Raw genomic sequence first — 22,352 nt, 5'->3', positions numbered from 1 at the left:
ATGTTTTCTTTTGAATATTTTAGTAGCTATTGCTGTCTCCACTTCATCATTTCTCTAATTTTACTTGTCTGTAATACTTTTGCTGTTTTAATTTTTTTAATCTCTAGAGCCTCTACTCATGATTAGTAACAATATTTACATAATTTTTCAGCTAGAGAAATCAGCGTCCAAAAGTCGCTCAACCAAAGTCACACAAAATTATTAACAGGGTGGTAACAAAGCTCAGGGCTATGAATCATTCTTTAATGTTAAAAGAAAACCCAAAATATAAAAAACGAAAAAATTCACACAGCTTTCAGATTCCAATAGCAACCCTTAAAACACCACTAGGCCTCACAAGAACATAGTGTTAAAAATCTCTTCCCATTGGGATGGGCCACAAACCCCATGGGAAAATATGACTCAAAATATGACTTGATATTATAGAGCACAGAACACAACAATTGTTTTACCTATCCCGCATGGCTTACCTGCGTCAGATTGCTCAACAAGTTATACTCTAAAGGTGCCAGATGACTCCTAACAAACCCCACCCAAGGTCCCAGGTCTGGGCAAATTACCATGAATAGCATCATCACAGACACTCAGATAAGAGATTCCAGAAAGACAGCCTGACATACTCTTCCACAAAAGAGATGAACCTAACTCCAATTCACAACTCTCCTGGAACTGTGTCCATGGTGATGGGTAAGTATAATATAGCGGTAGACTCCCAAGAGGAGAAAAAAGGCCACACATTCTGGAATATAATTATACTCCTTTTAGTCTTGCAGTCTGTGTGGCTAATTGTGAGAGCTGTGGGTAAGCAGTACCAGGAGCCTCTCGTTCCTTTCAAATAAGGCAAATAATAGTTCTGTAGGACAGACGTTTCTTGTTTCTGAGCACAACTTGGTTCCAAAGCTCTACTCGGTCTCTCCTGTTACTCAAAACAGGCTCAGTGAACGAACACAGAAACAGAAAACCAAATGATGCACACTCTCACTTAGAAGTGGGAGCTAAACACTGGGTACACATAGACATAAAGACAGGAACAATGGACACTGGGGACTACAAAAGGGAATTGGGAGAGAGAGAGGAGGAAGAGAGGGGAGGAAAGAGGCAGGAGGAGGTGGACAAGGGTTGAAAAACTACCTGTTGGATACTATGCTCACTACCAGGGTGATGTGTTCAGTTGTACCCCAAACCTCAGCATCATGCAATATACCATTGTAACAAATCTGCATGTGCCCCCCGAATCCAAAATAGAAGTTGAAAAACAAAAAGCAGAGGCTCAGGAGCTGATCCTCCCCCCCATCAGATTATCTGTCCCCAAGTTCACAAAACATTCCTTCCACAATGAAAAGACCAAGGGATCCATGAATACAGCGAAAGCTCCCTATAGTTCAGTTATTGCTTAATTTTTTGTGTGTTTCTTTTTATAGAGATGGAGTCTCAGTATATTGTCCAGGCTGGCCTTGATTTCCTGGCCTTAAGCGATCCTTCTGCCTTGTCCTGCCAAAGTGTTGGGATTATAGGCATGAGTCACCATGCCCAGCCTGATAAATCTTAATATAACTTAGAAACATCAGTGTAGAAGTACTGTGCTTTTGACTGTCTAAAATTTTAAAACAAATATCTAAAAAAATTCCCTAAGGCATCAGTGGTTTACACTGAATGTAGCGCTAGATGAAATTTATCATAGATGAGAGTCAGGATTGGAGAAAAAAGTCACATCTGAGATTTTTAGATAAGAAATGTGGGTTTTTCTAAATGAAAAAAAATGACCTACATTAAGATTCCAGACAAAAATATCCCAACACCTGTCAGAGTTAGAAATCAATTCTCCAAGAGTCCACCATATATCTTTCCTAGTGTTCCTTACCCTCTCCCGTCAGATAAACATTCTGTTCCTTCTAAACCCTTACCAAAACCTGCCAACTGGTCAACCCTCACACCAAGCCTCAAATGCCATCCCTCCCAGAGGTATTAGTATTTAACAAAGCAGAAGAAATGAAGTTTTTGGCAGTGGACTTCCAGAAGTTATTCACAGAGAAGCATTCCCCACCAAGCATGTTTTTTATAAGAAAGACTGCAACAAAAGGGGACCCTCTAACAAACTGTAGTCCCATGGTGGAGAGCACCCTTTCTGAGCGCACAAGAAGATTCTCATTGCAGTTCTTCATCTACAAATCATTGTATTGGAAAATGAAACAATTCCCAAAGTTAAAATCTTGTGTCAAGCACTGTGCTAGAATCTGGGGATGTGGAAATGAATGCAAGTTTATTGCAATCTTCAATGGATTGCCATGCAGGGGGGATGAAAAGCAAACCAAATATAGGCCACCTAACTCACCCCATTGAGATGGGTGGAGACCACGGTTAGGAGGTTAGGAAAGGCTTTCCATATCAGTGTTTCTCAAATATTAATGCCAAACAACAGATTACCTGGGGATCCTCCTAAAGTGCAGATTCTGAATGAGAATGTCTGCAGAAGACCCTGAGGTTCTGCATTTATGAGATGCTCCCAGGTGATGCTGATGCCACTGGTCAGTGGACCACAATTTAAAAAAAAAGACAGAGAGAGAGGGAATGTCTCACTCTGTTTCCCAAGCTGTAGTGCAGTAGTGTGATCATAGCTCCCTGCTGCCTTGAACTCCCAGGTTCAAGTGATCCTCCTGCCTCAGCCTTCCAAGCATCTGGAACTATAAGTACGGCACCATGCCTGGCAATTTTTTCAAAATTTTTTGGTAAACATAGGGTCTCACTATGTTGCCCAGGCTGGTCTTGAACTTCTAACCTCAATAAATCCTCTTGCCTGAGCCTCCCAAAATGCTGGCATTATAGGCATGAGCCACCACACACAGGTGAACCGCACATTTTGCATACCAAGAACCTGAGATAAGACAAAGTCCAAGCTTGAATCAACTAAGACATCCAGGATAGAAGAGCGAGAGAAGGCACAGGCAAAGACCCCAAAGCTAGAGACATTAAGCTGGATAAAGGGAAGGTTAAAAATGCTAAGGGAACATTTTATGTGAGACACTGTTGAATGTAAATACAGACAAGAAGAACTTTACACAATAATAAAAACAGTTTTTGTAATAGTTGCATGAGGGTGGTTAACATTAGGAGTACTTCCTCCCACTCCCCTCCTTCCTTTTTTGGTTTGGGCTCCCACTAATGAATTTATGTTTATTAAAACAACAAAAGGATAAATAGATTTCTCCTTTGTGTGCTAGTGGTGGAAATTCTGCCCTGGGATGTTTTAAGAAAATGACCATGCAGGCTCTTCCAATTTGGGGTTGTATGATTGGATAAGATAAAAAGCTACTTAATAACTAATCACAATTATGTAATAATGTGGTAATAATCATTTCCTGAGAGAGAGTGCAGGCAAGATTATACAGAATTCTAGAAGAAAAAAACAAAAGAAAAGAAAACCTGCCTTTTGATTTCACAGAGCAATGTCTGCTGAGGAATCCATTGCTTGGAGCCCTGGAGCACATCACTGTTCCCCAGCCATGAGGAGAACTTTAAGGTTCTGAGGAGCAGAAGGGAGTGCGTGGCTGACGTGGACATATATAGCCAGCAGCTACATGTAACATACATGCTCTGTGGCTTCATTCCCAGTGTGTAGATGGAACTGTTAAATGAACATCACCCTTCTTCAAAATCAGGCATGTTGCAGGAAACCACATCCTATAATAGTCAACTGAAGCCCTATATGAAGCAGATCATTAAACAAGTCTTAGGACATCACTGTACATCCTACAGTCATAAAGATGTACACAGATGTTATCGGATCTTGTAACTCTCGTCAGACTTCGCTTTCTCTATTTGACAGATGAAAAAACTCAATTTGAAGGATGTTGATGAAGGATGTTAATAACATCTCTAAAGTCACCCAGTTAGCAGCAGAACCAGTTTTAAAACTCAAGCTACTTGGCATTCTTGCTCCAATTTCAGAGTTCATTCTATGATACAATACCATAATTTCTAAAAGACAGGAAAGCAGGCATAAAGAAGTGAGGTTTTAGAACTCAAAAAGAATTATCTATGGACTCTTTTTGTTACTTTTAAAAACTTTAAATTTCACAAGAGTAGTTTGGAATCTCCCATAGACCCAACTGGATCTCCTTTTGTCCAGTTTTAGAGGAATCTGGGGATACAAGTATATGAATATGTGGTATTGGTATATAAATACTGTTCTGTAAGTTACAATAATAAAGTGAAAAACAAAAGAGATTTGCTGGTGATCTGAGTGCCAGGAATTGTGATCCACCTAATTTACAGGTTAATCAAGGAAAATCCAGAATTATATTCATTTTCCTTGATTTATTCATATTCCTTGTTCATTTATTCCACGAGGTCTTTGAAAAAGTTGACTTATAGGCCAGGTGTGGTGGCTCATGCCTGTAATCCCAACAGTTTGGGAGGCCGAGGTGGGTGGATTGTTTGTTCCCAGGAGTTCGAGACCAGCCTGGGCAACATGGTGAAACCCCGTCTCTACAAAAAATACAAAAATGAGCTGGGCATGGCAGCATGCAGCTATAGTCCCAGCTACTCAAGAGGCTGAGGTGGGGGGATCACTTGAGCCTGGGAGGTGGAGGCTGCAGCGAATGGTGATTGTACCACTGCACTCCGGCCTGGGCAACAGAGAGAGACCCTGTCTCAAAAAAAAATATTTTTTCACATTGATTCATAATACTATAAATGGCCATTTAGGAATTTTATATGAATAAAATAGAAATACAATGATTTCATACCTGGAAGATATTTTATCTATCTTCTAGGGGGTTAAAAGAGACAGCCTATTAAGGATTATTCAACAAGGTATTAAACAAAAATACCAATCTAATGTGTGGAAAAAGTGAATCCTCTAGTTCAGGGCTTCTCAAACTTCAACACGCATATGATTCACCTGTGTTCATTTGTTAACGTGAAGATTGTGATTGGGGAAGTCTGGAATGGAGTCTCAATTTCTGCATTTTAAGACACTCCTAGGTGATGCTGATGCCTCATCTAGGTAGCAAGGCATCATTGCAATCACTTGGAATCTCACTTTGATTAGGAACATACTGTTGACACCGTTGATGGATTTCTCATGTTAGCACTACTTGAACTAACAATATACCTATTGAAGTATTTATTCTATTAAAAAATTGGTGAAAGAATAGAAAGTACTTTAAAATATCTTACAAAATTAAAAACATTGCTAATTTTCTAGTTCTTGTTTTACTTTTTATTTCCTCCCAATCTAGTAAATTGTGCAAAAAGACTTCAGTTAATGGCTTTTTTTCCTTTAGTAAGTGAAGGCAGCTAAGACTTTTTAATTCATTATCTCATAAATATAACCTCAGATCTTTTACAGACCAGGAAAGCTAGTCATTTTGAAATCTATTGTATCATAAAAGTAGGATTGCTGAATTTAGCAAAAATAAAAATTAAAAACCAAATAACAGAAAAATGAAATGCTCAGTTAATTAAAATTCAGATACACTAAAACAAATCTTATCTAAAATCAAATTTAACTGGTTATCCTGCATTTTACCTGGCAACTCTAGAGAAAAGCATACCTCCAAATTGTAATTTATCTTGAAGTGCTGAAGGTCAGGTGCTGGGATGGAGAATTAACAGACCCACTGACCGAGTTGCCTAAACATTTCAACTGTAGAGGGAATTGCTTCTGGATTTGCCAGTACTACATCACACACTTGGTTATTACTGCTGCTAATTCGTGGAAGCTCCTTTTAGGGGATCTGTGCCCAGGAGACCACACTTTTAAAAAAATCACAATAGAGGGCAAGCTGGAAGTGAAACTACCGAAGAGCCTTACTTATATCAATAGCGTCTTTCCCGGGAAGAACCACGTGGAGCAAAACCAGCAAGGTGTTTCTTGTAAGGTCTCTCTTTTTTTCCACTTTATGGAGAGCTGAAGCTGCTCAGTGGGAAAGCTAAGATAGTAGTTTCTTGGTAAGAATCATGAAAGGTTTTTCTTCTTAATATCAAATGTTGTTAAATTGATCAGATTTAAGATGATCTTTGAAAGAAGGAAGGAACGTACAAGGTGGTTTCAGGCCCTGTCATCTCTTACCAGTTTTTGAAAGCCTTTACCAGCTTTTAAAGGAGCAAGCTAATCCTCTCATTTCATTTTTATGTATGATGTGCAGTAAATAGTTTCAGGTACTTCAGCAAAACAAAGGAATCTACTCATTTCTAGGTACCTTTTCTTGTGTATTTACCTACCTCCTACCTACTTCAAATACCGATAGTCATTCCTGCCATGATGTTTATAATAAGTTGGGACCAAGGTTTGCCTGTTAGCAGAAGATTTTTGGATGTTTTGCCTCTGTTTAAGCAATTGATGAAGTCCCTGCTGTAGTAAAAATATAGTAAGCCTAACTATTTTCTAATTTTAGAAATTAATTTGGAGAGAACTATTAGTGCTACATGTATAGAATAGGCTATATATTTCATACCTGGAAGATACTTTACCTCTCTTCTAGGGGGTTAAAAGAGACAGCTTATTAAGGATTATTTCAACAAGGTATTAAACAAATATATAATATGTATTTATATATTACATATTATATAATATATAATTATATATTACATATTATATAATATATATTTATATATTACATATTATATAATATATATTTATATATTACATATTATACAATATATATTTATATATTACATATTATACAATATATATTTATATATTACATATTATATAATATATATATTACATATTATATAATATATATTTATATATCACATATTATATAATATATATTTATATATCACATATTATATAATATATATTTATATATCACATATTATATAATATATATTTATATATCACATATTATATAATATATATTTATATATCACATATTATATAATATATATTTATATATCACATATTATATAATATATATTTATATATCACATATTATATAATATATATTTACATATTACATATTATATAATATATATTTATATATCACATATTATATAATATATAATATAGTATAGTTTATAGTTTATATATTATATTTATATATTATATATAATATATTATATAATATATAAATATAATATATTATATAATATATTTTACATAATATATTATATAATATATTATATTTATATATTACATAATATATTACATAATATATTATATAATATATTATATTTATATATTATATAATATATTATGTAATATATTTTTACATAATATATTATATAATATATTATATATTTTATGTATTATATAATATATTATATATTTTATTATATTATATATTTTATATATTATATAATATATTATATATTATATTATATTATATAATATATTATATATTATATTATATTATATATTTTATATATTATATAATATATTATATAATATATTTTATATATAATATAATATATTATATTATATATTATATTATATATTTAATATATTATATAATATATTATATAATATATTATATTATATATTTTATATATTATATATTATATTATATATTATATTATTTTATATATTTTATATATTATATAATATATTATATATTATATTATTTTATATATTTTATATATTATATATTACATAGTATATAATATATTTTATATAATATATATAATATAATATAATTTATTTTTATTATATATATTTTATATATTATATTTATATATTATTTATATATTTATATATTATAAAATATATTTGTATATATTTATATATTATAAAACATATTTGTATATATTTATATATTATATAATATAATATTTATATATTATATAATATATATTTTTATAATATATTTTATATATTATATATTTTATATAATATATAATATATTTTATATATTATATAATATATTTTACATATTATATAACATACAATATATTTTACATATTATATAACATACAATATATTTTATATATTATATAACATATAATATATTTTATATATTTATATTTTTATATATTATATAATTATATAATATAATATATAACTATATATTAAATAATATATTATTATATATATTGTATGTAATATATTAAATAATATATTATTTAAATGTGAATGTATATTATGATAAAGGAGGGCAGTTAATTTTACTTGGATTGGTTCCTTACCCAGTCAGCATGGGAGTTATACATCAATCTACAGTCATCCCTTTCCTCCTTTCCCCCATCAGAAGCACTAGGGGTTAATGTGGAAGTTAGTGACCTAACATGCCATTACTATCACTGGTGTTAGGATGGGATTAAATACAATTACAAGTTTTTGTTTTTAGAAATAATTTAGCTAATGTTAGGTACCTCAAAACTTACATTAATTATAATGTGTTTTTTGATTTGGTGAAAAAGGAATCCCTTTGTCTTTTCAGTCTATAAATTGCAGCTCATTCTGGAAGGGGTGAAGAGAACACCAGTTATATATAACTCTTAAAGTTGCTCTGTTATCTAAATGAAACTCATAGCAAACTCCCATTCTGTGGCATTAACAATTCATCAAAAGGAAGAAGTTCTTTTAGCTGAAGGAAGTTTTATGACAAGCAACACTTACAATAAAAAATTGAGACTCGTTCCCATCAATGTAGTTATTATTTTCAAATATCCTTTCTAGAATCTTAATAGTAATCTTTCCAACTTTGAGCAGACTGGAAATAATTTAAGATGAATTTTGAATTTCTGGATTATAATCTGGTCTACTTTTGAATTTGGAAATTTTAAACAAAATTGTCCACAGCATAATGTCAGCTTTAGCAGTGTTAGTAACTGTGTATATCCTTTTAGTATTTAGTGATCCTTGCCATTACAAGTAGCAAGCAATTTACATTAAATGCATGTTTTAGAAAAGGAGTGCTATTTCCAGGCCAGACACTGTGGCTTATGCCTGTATTCCCAGCACTTAAGGGGGCTGAGGTGGGTGGATCACTTGAAGTCAGGAGTTTGAGACCAACCTGGCCAACATGGTGAAACCTCATCTCTACCAAAAACATAAAAATTAGCCGGATATGGTGGCATGTGCCTGTAATCCCAGCTACTTGGGAGGCTGAGGCATGAGAATCACTTGAACCTGGGAGGTGGAGGTTGCAGTGAGCCAAGACAGTACCATTGCAATCTAGCCTGGGTGACAGAATGAGACTCTGTCTCAAAATAAAATAAATGAAATTAAATGAAAAGAAATAAAATAGTAGGGCTATTTCCAAAAACAGCAAGTTTCCACATCATGTTAAGTGTTTGAAGTGACAGTGAATAAAAAGTTTCTAAATCTGAATAAATTTCCAAATTATGTCTTCATATACTAAAACAAGCATAGGAAGGCCCTCAAAGGTTGGAAAAACATTGACTAAAGAGTTAAGGCAAGTGTTCACACTAGGATTACTCTTAAGGACATGTTTTCACATTTTCTAGAGCTCTGGAAACGATTACTAGTTAGTATTGCACTATTTGGGCTTGTTTGGATTCAGAAGTTTTACGGTTGACCATATGACTAAAATTCATATATTTAGAAATATACTGCTTTTTGCAAAGTACATACACAAGAAGAATATGAAAATAAACTATCTTTTATTTTTAGTGATTAGTTGACCTATGGTTGGTAACTACATTTTTTCTTAACCTTTTCTAAGGGAAACAAAAACAAAAACAAAAAAGACTAAGGCTTTGAGTGAACAAATTTTTACTTAAAATTTGAAGGATGTTAAACTGGGGTAAATCAGAGGTCTGCAGTTTTGCTGTAAATATTTTAGGTTTTGTGGGCATACAGTCTTTGGTTCAACAATTCCATGCTGCCACAGCCATAGACAAGATGTAAACAAACAAGTATGGCTGCAGTCCAATAAAACTTTATTTTGGACACAGAAATTTGAATTTCATGTAATTTTCAAGTGTCCTCAAGTATTTTCTTCTTTGGATATTTCTCCATGACTAAAAAAATATAAAAACCAATCTTGGCTTCAAGGTCATACAAAACAAGCAATGGGTCATAGTTTGCTGATTCTAGAAACAGATGGAGTCGTGAGTTTTATCTCAACACAGCTTAATGTAATTGTATGAAGTTTGTCAGTGATTTTAGAAGTGATAGATTACTAGATTAGGTTTATTGGAAGCAAATTTACCAATTAATTCTATTCTATAAAGCTCTGGTTTAAGAAATATAATTTTGGATACTTCTCAAATCTTGCAAATTTGGAACAAAAATTTTGTGAAATTAAGAGATTTGAAATACCAAAGCCAGACTTTTTCTCATCTCAGATTAAAGAGTATAAATTCTCTTTCAATGTTTAAGATGGTTGCGGGTGAATTATGTAGAGTTGGATTTATTCTTCGTGGCCTCCAATAGGTGAACGCTGCAAGGAGAGATGGGAATGTGCTTTGAGGGAGACAGTCAAGCATAAGTTGGAGGACTCCTTAGTGAAGAAGCACTAGGCATTTAAGATTTCTATGGGTGGTGGAACTAATCTCTAAGGGTCTGTAGTGAAGTTTATGCTTCTATAACTTGGAAAAAGACTTGAAGAACTTATTATTTTGGTTACCTAGATAAAAAGCTAAAGATGGCTCAACATGTTTGGGGTTGGTTAATTCCAAACGTTAATTATTTAAGAATAAAGTTGGCCGGGCACAGTGACTCACGCCTGTAATCCCAGCACTCTGGGAGGCCGAGGTGGGCGGACTACGAGGTCAAGAGATCGCGATCATCCTGGCTAACACGTTGAAACCCCGTCTCTACTAAAAACACAAAAAATTAGCCAGGTGTGGTGGCGGGGGGCTGTAGTCCCAGCTACTCGGGAGGCTGAGGCAGGAGAATGGCGTGAACCTGGGAGGCGGAGCTTGCAGTGAGCCGAGATGGCGCCAATGCACTCCAGCCTGGGAGACAGAGTGAGACTCCGTCTCAAAAAAAAAAAAAAAAAAAGAAAAAGAAAAAAAAAGAATAAAGTCGCTGAGAGAATGATGTATATGAGTAGTTTCTACTTTTTAAGGAGGAAGGAGTTAATTCAAACTAGTCTTGTGTAGACAAAGCCTCCAGGCAAGACTACATGAAAACCTGTATGATGCAGTAAACACTGGAAAAGGAGTCAATAATCCAGGAGTCAATGCCTTGGCATTGCCAGGATCACCTAGCTTGTTGGATTCACTTGTGTAATTTGGCACCTGGGAATACCATTTACCCAATTATGATTAAGCCCTGATATGTTAGTAAGACCAAAGGGCTATATAAATTTAAGGTAATAAGACTGGGTGGTTCTCGTCTGTTCTCAAACACTTTAGAGCTTATAAAATAGAGATGACACACTTTCTTCTACTCTACCCCTTTTAGCTACTTGTAAATATTACAGAGCTAGGTATATATCATACTCTGAGAAATAGTTTCTGATTAATATGGAGTAATCCGATTAGTCTTTTTTTTTTTTTTAAGATGGCATCTCCCTCTCTGTCCCCCAGGCTGGAGTGCAGTGGTGAAATCTTAGATCACTGCAACTTCTGTTGCCTCCCCAGATTCAAGCGATCCTCTCACCTCAGCCTCCCGAGTAGCTGGGACTACAGGTGTGTGCCACCATGGCTGGCTAATTTTCATATTTTTAGTGGAGACGGGATTTCACCATGTTTGGTCAGGCTGGTCTTGAACTCCTGACCTCAGGTGATTCACCCGCCTCGGCCTCCCAAAGTTAATTCTATTTTTCTAAACTACTTTATCTCTTATGCCTCCCAAAAAGGTGTTAACATTTCAGAAGTGCCTCCCCAGTTCTTTTTCTAAACTACAAAGAAGTGAGAATGAATGAATTTATATCATTTTGGTCTTTGGAAATTCTTATTAACATTTAGTTTTGGTTGTACTTATCACAAAATACATCCAACTTCTTACTTTTAATATGGTGGCTATTTAAATGTACTTATGCTATTTTAATGGGTAATACACAGGTGAAAATAAAAGCTATTTAACTATTAATCTATCCTACAATGTTTCTCCTAGCTCAATAAATTCATATGTGGTTTTTCATAATAATGGGTAGAGAGTGAAATTTTGTGAAGTGATTTTTTTGGCCCATCAGAGTGTGGTTAAATGTGATAACAATTATTAGTTATGCTCAAAATGCTAAATTGTTGGGTATGAAATGTAAGTGAACAAAATAAGCTATCATAGCAAGTAAGAATTGTAACAGGACTTTGGCTTCTATATATCTGGAATGTCTGTCTTGGAAAACAGCAAACTGAATGTACTCAGGATGCTTTGGTTTTCAATGTTCTCCCCATCTTTTGATACTCTTCAGTACGAACAAGCAGTATCAATAACTAACAGAGTCTGTGCCCCTGCTTTGGGGGCTACAGACACTGAGACCCCTATGAGAAAATAGAATACCAAGCAGGCTACAATAGATGCTCTAAGAGAGGTTCAGACAAAGTTCAACGGCCAAAAATATTGAGTGCTTGCTGTGTGCAAGTCACTGTTTTTCCTCCTTAAAGAAATTGAGGGCCGGTGCGGTGGCTCACTCCTGTAATCCCAGCAGTTTGGGAGGCCGAGGCGGGTGGATCACCTCAGGTCAGGAGTTCAAGACCGGCCTGGCCAACATGGTGAAACCCCATCTCTATAAAAATACAAAAATTAGCTGGGCATGACGATGTGTGCCTGTAATCCCAGCTACTCAGGAGGCTGAGGCAGGAGAATCTCTTGAACCTGGAGGCGGAGGTTACAGTGAGCCGAAATCGTGCCAGCCTGGGCAACAGAGTGAGACTCTGTCTCAAAAAAAAAAAAAAAAAAAAAAAAAAAAAAGAAAGAAAAAAGAAAAGAAAAGAAATTGAGGATGGGGAAGAAAGCATTTAGACAACAGTACAGAGAGTGATAGTGACGTTAAAAATAGTGAAGAGGTATTAAAACCGAAAGAAGAAAAAGAAAGTTTGTTTTTTGATGACTCTAAAATAACCTGTTAAAGATACAGAGAACCAGAGATAACAGGTTATCCTGGAGTAATCCTTTCGGGATGACAGTTTTAAAGGCAAGAAACCTTTGGTTAATAGCCAACATGAGGTTTTATGTAAAATGTTAAGTGTAACCATTTCTATTTAAATAGATCATTTAATTCACTCCTGGATGTATAATCAAGTAGTATTTGACTTTTTTGTATGCAAAATTTATGTGTTACATATTCATCCTTTCTGCTTCACATAACTGAAATAACCCAAACCAGTTTACACTTTCCCAACAGTTTTTTTTTACATGCTTCCCACCAAGAAAGTTACAGGATGTCTAGTTAGCTTTGTGTTTCCCCTTCTAACAGAAGAGAGCATTATATGAAACAGGCAGAATGGGGTGCTACAAAGGGAGTGGCTCCTGCAAGCAAGTAGATCCTGATCAGATATTAAAATGTGCTTTCAAAGGAGTGCAGTTTGTGCGTGTCAACAAACTACTCGCTGTAATTACTTCCTATTCACTGGGATCGCTGTGCAGCCTGCTGACTCACCAGGCTGTTGGAGTATGTTTCTGCTGGGTTTCCCTACTGACTGCTACACATGAGTCATCACAGGAATGGAAGTTTCTATCCGTCTCCCTTAACAACAGTGCAGAAACCAGGCATTGAAGTAAGCTTCGATTTTTCCAATCAGACCCTAGCCAGGGAAGGGAAAAATGATGTGGTAGGTGTCACCACCAGCTAGGCTGCTAGATGACAGTTCCCCGCCCCAGGGTGTTAGTCATCGGCACTCCAGTTTCAGCGTCTTTTCTCTCACCCACCCAAGTAGTTAAAGTAGCATCTTGTCTTGCAATGCCTGCTGCTGCTGGCCGCTGAACTCTTCCTTTGCTATAGAGTTTCCCCAACTTGGCTGCACAATGAAGTTACCTGGAGTTGTTTTTGCTTTTAAATACTGTGCCTATTTCTCATTCCCAAACAACCTGATTTAAATAGTTTGGGATGTGATCAGGACATCAGGAGTTATCAAAGCTCCCCAGATGATTCCACTATGCAGCAAAATTTGAGAACCAGTGCTTTGAAGAAGCATAGCTCTACCCACGCAAGGAAAATTTACCAGTTAAGCTTATCTACCAATCACTCGGTGAGCTCCGGGACCTCTTATCTTACCCCTAACTGATGTCTTTAATCAGTTTGGCAGAAAAGAACGAAAGCAAAGTAAGGAAGCATTTCATTTCCAGAGGGGACACTGGCTAACCAAGAGCCATACCCCTTTTTGCTTGATAAAAATTTGGCCAAATTTAGCGTTCAGGAGAAGCAGGGGAAATGTTGCCATTCTTCAGATTACCTTTTGATCTCTGTTCTGTTTCATTCCACAGTGTCCTATTCAGCAAAAGTGTAAATCGCGGGTCCTCAGATTAGAAGTAGGTGCTGCGTCTGACCACAATCGCAACCGGTCTGCACACTTCACCCCAGCTGGGACCGAACCTCCGCCTCGCAGCGCGGCCCCAGGGTCGATACTATGCTAATCAAGGAAGTTCTTCCGTTTCAGTGCGCGCGGGCGCGGGTTTGAGCGCTTAACCCTTCATTCTACATTGACAGCACGATAGTATTTTTAGTGACCTCTTCCTGCCTAGCGGGTCTACACTATTTTCCTTTTGTTCTTCTTTTTTTGGAAAAGGAGATGTGAACAAGTGATAGAGAAGACACTCAGGGAGGGGACAGCAGTGTTGGCTGGTGCGGAGGTGAAGGAAAGGCTAATGTTCGTTGTATTAACTACTCCCAGCGCTACTGACCCAGCGAGGACTAGCAGGAGGGGCTTGGGGGTTAAGACAAAGGCTTCTCCTGATCAAATGGCTGCAGCGCCCCTTCTCCGAGGTTACGGCTCTGCCCTTGGCACTGGATTGACGAAGTCACTGGAGGAGTGACCAAACCCACTAGCCCTTTTGGGGTCTGAAAGTCAGCTTTATCGAGCCCCCCAGGTTCAGAGGGGACGGCTTTCCGCGTCCACCCCTCTCCCGGCTCTTTGTGGGATTTCTGGCTTCCGCACAGCCCTTCTAAGGGTAGACCGAAGAATTTCCCACTAAGCCGAGTGCGAAGTCGCTGAGTAGCCCTCGCCCTGCGCTCCCGGGGCTCCCTGCAGAAGAGATGCTTGGGCGCAGAATAACAACCCGCTTCCTTTTGCACCCACCCGGCTCCTGAGTCCCGGGAGCGCGGATGGTGGCCGGCGTCGGAGTGGGAGAGTGGTGGCTGCCGAAGGGGAAGTGCCCGGGGTCCAGGGGATGCTCCCAAGCGGGCGAGCGCCAGCGCGCTGCACTTCCTGATCTGCCCCCAAGCGCGCAGCCCCTGCCAGCGCCCCCAGCTCTCTCAGTGCCGGCGCCCCAACTAGAGCCTGGAGGGTCGTGCGCCGCGGTCGCGCAATCGCGAGCCCCCCTCCTTCACCAACGCCGTCTTCCTACCCTGGACAGCCCCAGCCTCACCCCTCAGAACCAGCCCACTTCGCTTCTGCCAGCGTGGCAGCCCCAACTCCCTCCCTCCCCTTTCTTGGGGTGCACAGAGCTGGGGCACCGAACCAGAGATGTGGCCCGCGGGAGAACGGCGGGGTGCACACCCGGAGACCGCCTAGCCGACCCTTGCACAACTTCTTGCTAGACTCTGGGCCCCCGGTTCCGCTTGCTCCGAGCCCCGCGGGCTGCAGACCTCAGCGGCAGGAGGAGGCGCAGCCAGCCCCTGGCCTGGGAGGGACTGCTTCAGTGCAGGGGGTGTCGGGGTGCGCCAGGGCGGTACCGCTTTAAATGCACTTGACTCACCTGCTCCGGCGCTGTCGCCTCCTTCCTCTGCTGACAGCTGGGGGCTTTGTTTTCTCCACCCACCCGGCCGCCGCGCTCCGCCTCCTCTGTCGCACGTGACTCGCAGTCTGCCACCGCCGCCGCCGCCGCCGCTCCGCAAGTCCACCCGAGAGAGCCCGGCCAGCGCCGCCCCTTCCCGCGGGTGCGGGTGCGGGTGCGGGTGCAGGTGGGCGCCCCACTGGGCAGGTCCGAGCCGACCCGCCTGAAGACGCTGTCTCAGGCCAAAGGAAGCCAGGCTGAATTCGTGACAGGGAAGAAAGTGCCAGCGGGTGAAATAAACTAAGTGGTTTGACCCCGCTCGAGAGGGAGGAGGCCGGCGCGGCTTGCAGAGGGGGCTTGAAAAGGCGCCGCCACACTGTGAATTAATTACCTGCAAACGGGGGCTTGCACACCAACTGGGGTGCATCTGCTTTTTACACCAAGTGTTTGTACTCCTACCTGGAGCACGATTGATGATAAGGGACAAACTAGTTTTTTCATGAATATTACTAATTAAACTAGGCAACTCTAATACAATTAACAATTTAATAATAGCGTGTTTTTTGGGGGTTTCAAATCTGCTTGTTGATGCTGTCGATATTTGGGTTCTATTTGGAAAATGGAGCGCAGGCTGGAGAAGCGAACTCCAGAAGTCTACTGATGTGGGCGCTTGTCCATTTGGAACAGCAGCTATTTTTAATGAAATGAGAAAATGTTCTGGCTTCAAGACCCAGCTCAAGATCTGCTGCTTTTGGAAGTGGTCCCGACCGGTGCTGATCGCAGTGATCTCTAGTGTTTGAAACAGCAAGGATTTGTCTGAATCCTTCTGTTAGCCCTTGGAAAACGCATTATGTACCTTCCCTCCTGTGCCCTACACATTGCTACTCAGGGGAAAGATTGTCCATGTCTCCCCCAGCGTTCGTTAAAGCCAAGTCTTCGTAGTGGAGTGATTTAGCACAGTGCTTCTCAAAGTTTAAGAGGGATCACCTGGGGATATTGTTGAAGCCAAATTTGAGCGTGTCGAGAGTTAGGCCTGAGATTCTGCATTTCTAGCAAACTCCCAGTTAATGGCATTGCTGCTAGTTTGAAGACCACAGTTTCAGTAGAGAGGTGTTGATCACCGCTTTGGCATTAGCCAGCCTATTTTGAGTCCTGACTACACCACTTGCAAGCTATTTGATCTTAGGCAAGTTTCTCAACATTTAAGCCTCACATACTGTAAAATAGGGATGATACTAATTTCCACCTCATAGGGTTGTCTTGAAGATTAAGTGAGAAAGTCCATATAAGGCACTTAGTGTAGTGCCTGGCACACATACCTAGGGTTCAGAAAATGCTAGCTAAGTCACTGTAGAGGTCATCCTTGCAGGGGGAAAGCTGGCACCAAGTGCAGCATGGCTGCAGGGGGAGCAATGTGTGAAATGGGCACAAGGGTGAGGTAGCCTGCCCAAGAACAAGGACTGTGCCCTGTAGTGCCTAGCGTGTGCCAGATGTATAGGATAAGTTTGATGAATAAATAAATGACTCTAATGTGGAACAGATCGTATGTGTTCAAAAAGTTCTGCTTCTCCTTTAAATCATGATAAATTAGTTCTGAGACATTGAATTAAAAAATCATTTTGCTTTCTATTACAGATAATGTCCAGCTGCTTGTCACATGGGTAATCTATTTTAGTATCTGAGACAGTACATGGATTGTTAAGGTTTAGTACATTTTTTATCCTCAGTTAAAAACCTTGAAATTTAAATTTAAATGAATTTATTAATGAAGATATGGTATTCTTAGCTCTCAAAGTGAATGGCTGTTGTCATCATAGTTCTCATATCTTCCTTCCTTACTTCTCCTTCTCTCTCTGTCCTCCAAATATGAGTGTTTCCTCATACTAATTTCTTGCCTTTTTTCCCACTATGCCATTTTCTTTAGAAATTTTATGTGTGTCTTATGTTCATCTTTCAAGTGTGAGCGGATTACTTCTGAATCCGTACCCACATTCTTAACCCATTTGCAAGCCTTATTTCTGCCTTTCCCTTAGTTGCTAGGAATTTCCATTTTCACGAGCTTTTAAAATTTTATTTATTTTTCCACTTGAACTATATTTTTATTTGTGTAAATGTATGGGGTACCTGAAAGATTTTCCCAGGTATATAATGGATAGTGACCAAGTCAGGGTATTTACAGTGTCCATCACCTGAGTATAATATGTATATATATTTTTAAGCATAGTCATCTTATTCCCTATCACACATTCAATTTACTCTTTCTCTCTTACTCTATGTTTGTACACTTTAACCTCCTTCTCTTCATCTTCCTCCCCCTCACTACACTCACCCTACTCAGTTTCTTTGTCTGTATTTCCACTCTCTACTTCCATGTGTTCAGATTTCTTAGCTCCCACAATACGTGAGAACATACTACATCATTTTGTGCCTGGCTTATTTCACTTATGATAGTCTCCAGTTTCATCCATTTGCTGCAAATAACACAATTTCATTCTTTTTTATGGACGAATCATATTCCATTCTGTATATACACTACATTTTCTTTATCTTTTCATCTGTTGATAGATACTTATGTTGATTCCCTATCTTTGAAATTGTGAGTAGTGCTGCAATAAACATGGCAGTTCAGGTATCTCTGATATATTGATGTATTTTCCTTTGGGTAGATGCCCGATAGCAGGATTGCTGGATCAGATGGTAATCCTATTTATAGTTTTCTTGAGAAATTGCCATGCTGTTTTATACAGTGGCTATACAACTTTATATTCCCACTAACAGTGTATTAAAGAGTTCTCTTCTGCACAGCCCAGCCAACATTTGTTATTTTTTTGTCTCTTTAATAATAGCCATTCTGGCTGAGGTATGATGGATGATATCTCATTGTGGTTTTGATATGAGTTTCTTTGATTATTAATAATGTTGGACATTTTTTCCATAAGCCTGTTGGCTATTTGTAGTCTTCTTTTGAGAAAGGTCTACTCATGTCCTTTGCCCACTTTTTAACGGGTTGTTTTTTCCTGTTGAGTTGTTTGAGTTCCTTATGTATTCTAGATATTAGTCCCCGTTAAATGAATATTTGGCAAATATTTTCTCTCATTCAACAGGTTGTCTTTTCATTTTGTTATTTCTTTTGCTGTGCAGAAATTTTTTAGCTTAATTAAATTACATTTGTCTATTTTTGTTTCTGTTGTCTGTGTTATTGAGGTCTTAGTTATAAATTCTTTACCTAGACCAATGTCTAGGAGAGTTTTCCCTAATTTTCTTCTAGTATTTTTGTAGTTTGGTGTCTTACCTTTAAGTTTTTAATCCATTTTTTGTTTATTTTTGTATATGTTGAGAGACAGGGGGTCCAGTTTCACTCTTCTGCATGTGGCTATCCAATTTTCTCAGCACCATTAATTTAAGAGGGTGACCTTTCCCAGTGTAAGTTCTTGTCAGCTTTGTCAAAGATCAGTTGGCTATAAATATGTTGCTTTATTTCTGTGTTCTCTATTCTATTTCATTGGTCAATGTGGCTACCCACTAGATTTTAGTGTGTTCTAAATTAAACCCCTTTCTCCTCCCATAAAACTGATACCTCCTTGGTGATAAATCAAGATGGTTATTTGTAGTGGGGCGCCCTCAGTGCTAATCCAGGGACCTGGCAATGGTGTGGAACCCAGTGTGATTTATCCCAACTACCTTCCTGTTGCTCCTAGGTATTTATTTGAGACATTGCTCTCAACAGTGACTGGAGTCAACTCATGTATATGTATATACTACCTACTGGTGTAACAGTCACATATGCAGTTGTGGGATGCTACATAAATGGTGACTGAGCTAGTGAGAGATTGTATCAGTCAGGGTAGGCTAAATTATGCTGCTGTAACAAATGCCATCAAAATATCAGTGGCTTAATACAACAAAAGTAAATTTCCTTCTCATGCAAAATTTCCAGTGCTGCTATCACAGTGACTCATTTTTCTAGCCACCTTCATTCCTGTGACATTTCCATGAGCACCATGGCAGAGGAAGGATGTGGAGAACTGCACACCAAACCTCAAGTGCTTTCATCCAGAAGTGATACAGGTCACTTCTCACATTTCTCTTGTCAAGGAAAGTCACATGGTCATTGCCTAACTTTAAGGGCTATGTTTATGTTTCTAGGAATCACCAAGATTCTAGATCGTACTTTCTAGGAATCTTGGTGATTCTGAGTAATGCCTGCCACAGGGATCCATTTCACATAGGAGGGTTAGGGATAAAGTTAGACTGAAAATAGTCTAGCTATAGTAGAGGATAAGCAATAGGTTACCAGTTCAAGGAAGGTACTGTGTTACATGTAGAGTCTTTGGGAAACATTAATGTTGTTGTTATCATTATACAATATTATGTAGAAAAACACTTTAAGGTGACAAATTCTCTCTTTCTGCCTGCCAGGGTTATCTTATGATTTAGCCAAGGTTAGTCTACTCCAGGTAAGAGTGCAGTTTGATCATCCAAACTCTTCTGTGACACAGCATTCAGGGAAGATCATCTGTATGATACCCTAGGGAACACACCAACCATTAGGTAAGTAAGGTTACATTAACACAAATAAATTTGCTAATTTTGATGACATCATTGGTCATTCTCTCCTTGAGGAGTGAAGGTATGTGTATAAATTAAATATTTTAGTGGCATCAAATTGTCCTATGTTTTTCCCATGATTATCTGCTTATGCGTTACCAAATAATTTACTTGTCATGTTCATGGGAATGTTGAAATAAAGCTTTGTGAGTAAAATTCAGTTCATAGACAAAGGGAAAAAACACTGATATCAATGTGAGAAAAATAAAATCATGGTTTTCAATAAGTTTTGGGTTTCTTTCTCCAAAGGGCAGAGATTATGTCAACTAAACTTGCTTCCTGCATCTCCCAACACTTCATGTGCTTAAAAGAGATAAAGGACTGATGGATGCTGCAAACTCTAAAGTGCTATGCAGATCTAGGATATTGTAATGTGTTTCCGGGCACTGAATAGTGCTCTTGATCTCAACAGTTTTATGTTGTCTTTGCCCACATCCATCAGTGACATCTACTCTCCTTTTAAAACATTTACTTCTTTATAAGACTGTTACCAATGAAATATTTTTATATAATATGAGCATCTTCCCAAAGCTGATATTCTGAGAGTTTCAATCAATCACACATTTCCAAAAATATCTAGCACAAGGGACTACAAAGGAGAGGCAAAGTTTATCAATTAATGTTTTAAGCTGTTTACTAAAATTATTTTTATTTTATATAATTAATTTTTGCCTCTGAGTCCTTGCTAAGTTGTAATATTGCTTTAAATATAAATCATAACTTCAAGAAATATGCTACAGTGAATTACTTATAAATATATCAGCAATACCCTGTGAAACTGAGATGGAAGTGTTCATTACCAAGATATGATAGTGTTTATTAAGATGAGTAGCAAAGGTGGCATGGAATGACAGCTTGCAGGGATCACTGCTTTATGATGACTCTAGCGTTTATTCATGGAGTAAGTGTCGCAATAAAAAATAATACCACCTTCAAAGAACTCTGTGGGCTCTTAGGAGTATTTGTGAGTCAACTAAAAAGTGTCATCATTTTATAAGTGAAGTTCAGGAGAAAGCTTAAATGACTCACCCATGTCCTAATTTCTGGCTATGACCACTGGCAAAAACTGCTGCCTCCATAAGATAACATAGAATGGAAAAGCAAAATTATTATATGATACACATTGGGATGTATATTATAAACTATGTTTAACGTACATCAAAAGTAGAAAAATTTTAACCTTGGCTCATGCAAAACCATCGTGTGATAGAAATGTTTATGATTTTATGTCACACTGAAAATAAACTCACATGCAAAGAAATAAGTTGGATATATTTTTTTATATGCTGTTTGGAACAGGTGTAGCTGAAGGTAATCAGCTCTATACATTTTGAAGGCAATAGATTTAATTAATTTATTAGTTAGTAATTATCTCTTAGAAGGTAAAGCTATATTTTCAGTCCCCCTCAGTCTCTGAGGCTGAGATGGAATTTCTAGTTTTCTGTTGCAGCTCTATGGAGTACAATGCCCAGATGCTTTCTAGGGATCACTGGGGTCACCACCATCTCATCGTGGGATCTTCTGGAAGACAATGCAGCCAGTTTTTGTTGAATCAAAAGCTATTCTTGATTAATTAAACCTTACCTTGCCAGTTGCACCTTCTTTGCAGCTCCCTTATATCCTATCTATGAATTGGTCAGCCAGTGTAAGAATAACAGGGAATTGATTCCTTGACTCTCCTCAGAAGCTTTTTCCTCTTGGTCTTCAGTTCTTCAACAAATATTTGCTGTTCTTTGCTTTTTATATTTAAAATTGCTCAATCTTTCTAAGTTGTAATATCCCAAAAATATTTTTTGTGGTGCTTTCTATTGGGAAGTCTCTGTATTAGGCTCTGTGATTACTCAAATGGTCTTTGGCTCCAAGGGGCTTCCAGCGTAGGGAAAGACATATGTGTCCATAGTGTGGCTCAGGGGGCATTAAAAGGTGTGAACAGAGTGCCCAGAACACTGGGCAGGCAGAAAGGACATCAAAGTGCTCTAATTTGTGCATGTCTTGAAGGATGAAGAAGAGT

At 37.9% G+C, this 22,352-nt stretch overlaps 1 protein-coding gene across 2 annotated transcripts in view; it reads right to left on the bottom strand.

Moving 5' to 3' along the window:
* The window catches only part of MAPRE2 (microtubule associated protein RP/EB family member 2), a 164,929-nt gene extending 149,131 nt beyond the window's left edge, over nucleotides 1–15,798 (bottom strand). The window contains exon 1 of one of the 2 annotated variants that reach the window (XM_004059321.5): nucleotides 15,716–15,798. Coding sequence is in view for 1 of the 2 variants with exons in the window: in XM_055368296.2 (XP_055224271.1) it covers nucleotides 14,254–14,277 (24 nt within the window). In the remaining variant the exon portion in view is untranslated. Of the gene's footprint in view, nucleotides 1–14,253; nucleotides 14,429–15,715 lie in introns of those variants that run through there. The other variant, XM_055368296.2, reaches the window with a different exon arrangement.
* Between the last annotated feature and the right edge of the window lie 6,554 nt (nucleotides 15,799–22,352).

Source organism: Gorilla gorilla, chromosome 17, assembly GCF_029281585.2.
Source record: "Gorilla gorilla gorilla isolate KB3781 chromosome 17, NHGRI_mGorGor1-v2.1_pri, whole genome shotgun sequence".
NCBI lineage: Eukaryota > Metazoa > Chordata > Mammalia > Primates > Hominidae > Gorilla > Gorilla gorilla.
The sequence above is the reverse complement of the archived record's forward strand: the minus strand, read 5'-3'. Positions and strand labels throughout refer to the sequence as shown.